The following is a 5,614-nucleotide window of genomic DNA, read 5'->3' as shown; positions in this document are numbered from 1 at the left end:
ACTCGGTGGCAGGATTAGAGCGAAGATTATAGTCGTGGAATGTTGGAGGATGTGGCCCTGCATTTTGTGGCATAAGGCCACTTGTGAAGGAACTGTCAGATTGGTAAGAAAAGGTCCAGACGTTATGTAGCCTGCTTACAACACCACCCTTGAATGGGCTAGTATGCTACATAGGCACTGCTTACAATTGTGAGAGAGGTAATTGGGATAAGTTCTTGTTTGATTGGTACGAAATGGGCTAGGATTATATAGCCCGCTTACAAACCCAAGTATGGAAAGTAACAACCTTGGGAACCCTTAAGAGGTTTGAATCTGAACTTAAAGATAGCTGGGAAATCCAAACTCAAAGATAACTGAGATCCTTATCCGCTAATTAGGCAATCAGTAGAGGTAATTGGGAAAATATCTTGCTTGGTTGGGAATAGGGCTAGGCATTATAGAGACGGCTTACAAACCTAAGGATGGAAAGTGACAACCTTGGTACTCTTAAGAATTCAATATCCCAACTTACATATACCTGGGACACTTATCCCTTAGTTAGGAACTAGCACAAATGCCCGTGCGTTGCAACGGGAAAAAACTTTGACGTGGATTCAAATTTAATGAGAATTATGAAATGTTGCTCATTTTCAAATCGGCTCAGTGCGCCACTTCTTCTATCCAACTCTAACAGATTTTGTATGAAAATAGATAGAAGAAGGGAACATAATTCTAAAAACATATAGTTCACTTCATATTTTTCCTATTCCTCTTTCCTCGAGTAGCGGATATTACTCGCATTTGTAGTGATATAGTATAAAAATAATGTTATTGCCGTCATGTCTACCGGAGTTTCAGTAGAACCAAACAAAAAGGGAAAAAAAGCCAGAATGAAGAATGAAGGGAAAAACTTGTGGAACTCACAATTTTTTGTTAATTCCCTCACTTCAGAACTGTTCAATTAAGTTTTCAAAAAATAGAGTTGTTCAATTAACACACTTGATTTTCTGTTTAAAATTAGATTAGTAACACAAAGTCTCGAGCTTGAAATTAAAATAAAATAACACAGCGCAATGATTAATTTTCCCACAATCCCGTTTAAGTACGAGTCATTTTTGTTTTGCGCCCATTAGTTTTCCAGATGGCATGCAGCGTGCAATGATGATGAGCCATGAAATCAACTGCCCCACAATCCCGCTTTAGTTAGGAGTTTTTCTGTGCGACCGTTAAATCTAATTTTCCACATTCCTGCTTTTCAATTAGGCTATGAAATCTCCACAATCCCGGCAAGCAGCGTGCAATCAGGTCATGAAGTCAATTGTCCCACACAATCCCGCTTTAATCATAATAGTCCTGAAATTCATCCTTCATTTAATTTAATGCCCAAGATATCCCTCAATTCCTTCATTTAAATAATACTCAAGCATCATGAAGCGTGCATGTGCATCCTTCCTTTTATGTTCATGCCCAACACACAACTTTCTTGGTTTCTTTTAATGCCCAAGACAGCCCGACCTTTATAAGGTTGTCCGCTCTGACGTTAACCTTTCTTAGGCAATTTGCTGGTCATACCGGAGAATTTCTACGTATATAAAGGGCTACGGATTGATCTAAACGAACGATGTGGGACTAATCTAACATAAAATATGGATGCTCACCTGATCACCCCCAGCGCTATCTATTTTTTCCCATGCGGCTTGCGGCCCAGCAAAGGCCTAGCACTCTATTTTTTCAAGCCCAGCGAAGCACTGCAGGTCATCGGTAGTACTATTCATTAGTATGAACGGCCCGCTCCAAACAGCATCATACGCTAGTTCAATTGGCCGCACCCTTGGGTAACGAAGTGGAGGTGTTGAGTTCGACTCCTGAGTACCAGGTATATGTGGCCTTGCTTTTTATTTTTCGAATTCGATGGAAAAATAATGAGGATGCATCTACGCCTCGCTCGTTCAGCACGTATCAAATTTTATTAGTACCACCTCGCTTATACGTTTTAAATTCAAACTAAAAGCGTAAATTCACAGAAAGAAAGCGCATTGTGACGGTGAACCCGACAGACTCAATCCGTGCTTTATTATTAGGGAAAGATAGCTCCACCCGTAGGGCAAGTGCTCCTTCCTCCTGGGATGCCCTCCTGTTGTGGCCAACTGGCCATACTTCTGGGCCAAGTATACTTTGCTAGTGATATTTTGTCCTTTGATTTTTAACACAATCAGGGCTCATGCAGGTGTCTATTTCATATTTTGTCCAAATGGAACCTATGCAGCATTTAGGGCATGAAATTAATTTAGCAATAAACGGCAATATCCAGACATGCGAGAACTTGTGTGAATTTTACCAGTTCTGCCTCTATTTTGATGCATAGGGTCTTTATGAGGTCCATCTGCTTCACTTTACAGCTTATTTAAGTTTTTTATTTTCTCGAACACACCTGGGAGTTTGTCCTTTTTCATTATTTTTGTATTTAAAAGCCTTTTCTTCTGTCAATTTCTGGTTTTGCGTGTATAATATGTTACATGTTCCATTTATTAGTTAGGAACTTAATCTTGAAGTTAGGATTCCATCCCCTTTTCTTTTGCTGATTTGTTGCTTAATATCTGATGGGCCGCGCATGCTTTTGGTTCTTAGATTTTTACCATTTTGTCATACCCTTGGCAATCAGTATCAATGACTGGAATTTACTTTGCAGGATATCTGTGACATTTGTTGATAAGGATGGCGATGAAACGGTTATCAATGTTCCTATTGGGATGTCAATGCTGGAAGCTGCTCATGAGAATGACATAGAACTTGAAGGTCCTCTGCAGTACTCCTTTTTACTAATTTTGGTTTGAATCTTGAACATTCTGCAGTAATACCACGCCTGTACTTGAGTTCATTGCTTCCTTGGACTTAATATCACCTGTATTTTTATTAGCTAAAGGAGCTTACATTGATATGTAAGTTCAAAATTAGGTATAGATATGTCATGATACCTTTCTGTTATTGTATGCCTCCTTTGATTCTGCATCTGTTAGAATTTTCGTTTAAATTCTGTTGCATGTTGATTTACAGTACTCCCTAACCTTTTTTTGCCATATATATCTGAATTGCTTGTTCTGCCATGATCACCAGGAGCATGTGAGGGCTCTCTTGCATGTTCTACCTGTCATGTGATTGTAACGGTACGAAGTTCTACATACATTCTTTCTAAGTTTTCAGTATGTTCAGACAGTTCAAAGTGCAGTTTGATGAGAAAGTTCTATTCAGGACGTAGACTACTATAACAAATTGGAAGATCCTGAAGATGAGGAAAACGATATGCTGGACCTTGCTTTTGGGCTTACAGAAACGTATGCTTATCTTTTTTGTGAAATTGTACAAAATGCATTACTCCAGTTAAACTAATCTGGTCCCATTGTTTTAGATCTCGCCTTGGCTGCCAAGTAATTGCAAGCCCTGAACTTGATGGCATAAGACTAGCACTGCCAGCAGCTACCAGAAATTTTGCTGTTGATGGGCATGTCCCAAAACCACACTAACTAAGCACTGGGTATGTTGCATACCTGCTCAGTTTTGCAGAATATGAGATATAGTTACTTTTGTTTTTCATCTTGTTGTATCTGTATCCTCAACATTTGAATTCTGTAGTCCTTGGCAAGATAGCGATTATCGTCAACTTGCTCCGTCAAATAACACTTGTAAAATTCATTGGAAAATGCATTGTCATTGCAATGCTAGCAACCTTGCGCTGGGAAAATCTACCATCAGTTTGTCCATCACTCTTTATTTTTCGCTATATATTATGCTATACTGTAGATCTTCCTTGTAAGCTAATGCTTGTGTGTATCAAAGTGGTATCAGCTGTTATATCTACCTAGCGTTCTGACCTTATTTTTGTAGCATTCTCCTTTAATTTTCCTTTTGTTACCTTGTAGTTATGTTTTCTATATCATAGGGCAGATATGCTGTAATACTGTAGTTATCAATCATACTTAGCAATGCTACTGCGTACTCTTAAGTACTATGAAGCCCGGAAAAACTATACATTTTGCCAGTCTACTTTCATACTCCATTTTTCTAACATTTAGAAAACATTGCACAAAATAATGAAAATATTGCTTGCATATAACAGAGCCACACATAACTGAACTTTAAATCAAAGCAACTATAACAATAACGAGCTACTGTAGGCTCACTAAAGGCATCACAACAGAGTTTAATCTTGCTAGCAATTTATTAGTTAACTGATAAAAATCCTTAATACTTGACTTCTATGACCGACTAATTTACTAATCACGGTAGGGTAGAGCTTCTAACTTATCATCAATGGCAAAGTTCCAAGAAACATGATGTGTGAGATATTGTATAAACATGAATTGGCGAAGATGAGGGTGTTACTCCCTTTATCTTCAGCATGTTGTCCTTAGGAGTTACCTAAACACATAGAAATAACAAAAGGTGAGTACAAAAACTTAGCAAGCATGCATAAACCACAACACTGAATATTTATAAAAAGTATCTTATCACCAACACAGATAATGATGATCATATGTGTCCACATGCTCACTGCATCTCACTGCATTTTGTATACCAGTATCGCTTGAGTAGACATCCATCGGCATCTACTTGTTGAGCATTGAAAGTTTCAAGGTTCCGAGCTAAGTAGCTCTTCCTATCTTTGTCACTATGATGATGTGGAAAATATGAAATGCGAGTAGAGTGTTTGCAGTATACAAACTTCTACATTAACATATAATTATGACCATGGCAAATATCATGAACATAAAGAACAAGTACTAAGAAATAAATTTTATGCAAAAATAGCCAGAAAAAGGTTATTATCCCATCATGGACTTGTCTTGACCCTTACGAGCAACTGAAGAAATATCCATTGCATTGGAACTCCTCAGACCTGTGGAGCAAACCTCACTTAAGAAACTGTTTGAAGATCATCACACAAGCATATTCTACTACCTCCATACTCGACAGCAGCAACAACAAAGCCTTTAGTCCCAAACAAATTGGGGTAGGCTAGAGCTGAAACCCATCAGATCTCGCAACCATCTCCTGGTTCTGGCACATGGATAGCTAGCTTCCATGCAACCCTGTCCATGGCTAATTCTTTGGTGATATTCCAGTCCTTCAGATCTCTCTTTACGGACTCCTCCCATGTCATGTTTGGTTTACCCCGACCTCTCTTGGCATTATCAGCACACTTTAGCCGTCCACTATGCACTGGAGCTTCTGGAGGCCTACGCTGAATATGCCCACAAACCATGTCAGGCGATGTTGGACAAGCATATTCTACTATCTTCATACTCGAGGCTCGACAAAGTTTGTAAAACCCAACTTTGCTCCTTACATCAAAACGCGGTTTAATTTCTCTATTTCCATGCTATTTTCTCCTTAATTATTAGTATGTTTATCCAAACAGCGCAAAAGATACCAGCTTAGATATCTACAGCTTTCATGTTACCTTAATAGTGATAACAACTGAAATAGAAAATTGTTTCAGTTAAAAACTGGCTCAGGAGCATGGTTCAAGTCCTGGAAACAGCCTCTTGCAGAAATGTAGGGAAAGGCTGCGTACAATAGACCCAAAGTGGTCGGACCCTTCCCCAGACCCTGCGCAAGCGGGAGCTACATGCATTGG

General features: G+C 39.0%; 1 protein-coding gene across 4 annotated transcripts in view; it reads left to right on the top strand.

Annotated features, from left to right (window-relative positions):
• Positions 1–5,614, top strand: part of LOC119309494 (2Fe-2S ferredoxin-like) — an 11,782-nt gene that overhangs the window by 3,750 nt on the left and 2,418 nt on the right. Inside the window, exons 4-7 of one of the 4 annotated variants that reach the window (XR_005150525.1) lie at positions 2,669–2,775; positions 3,094–3,143; positions 3,236–3,311; positions 3,386–3,511. Coding sequence is in view for 3 of the 4 variants with exons in the window: in XM_037585485.1 (XP_037441382.1) it covers positions 2,669–2,775; positions 3,094–3,143; positions 3,229–3,311; positions 3,386–3,500 (355 nt within the window). In the remaining variant the exon portion in view is untranslated. Of the gene's footprint in view, positions 1–2,668; positions 2,776–3,093; positions 3,144–3,228; positions 3,312–3,385; positions 3,738–5,614 lie in introns of those variants that run through there. The other 3 variants (XM_037585485.1, XM_037585486.1, XM_037585484.1) reach the window with 3 other exon arrangements.

This window comes from Triticum dicoccoides, chromosome 5B (genome assembly GCF_002162155.2).
Source record: "Triticum dicoccoides isolate Atlit2015 ecotype Zavitan chromosome 5B, WEW_v2.0, whole genome shotgun sequence".
In the NCBI taxonomy this organism is placed as follows: Eukaryota; Viridiplantae; Streptophyta; class Magnoliopsida; order Poales; family Poaceae; genus Triticum; species Triticum dicoccoides.
The sequence above is the reverse complement of the archived record's forward strand: the minus strand, read 5'-3'. Positions and strand labels throughout refer to the sequence as shown.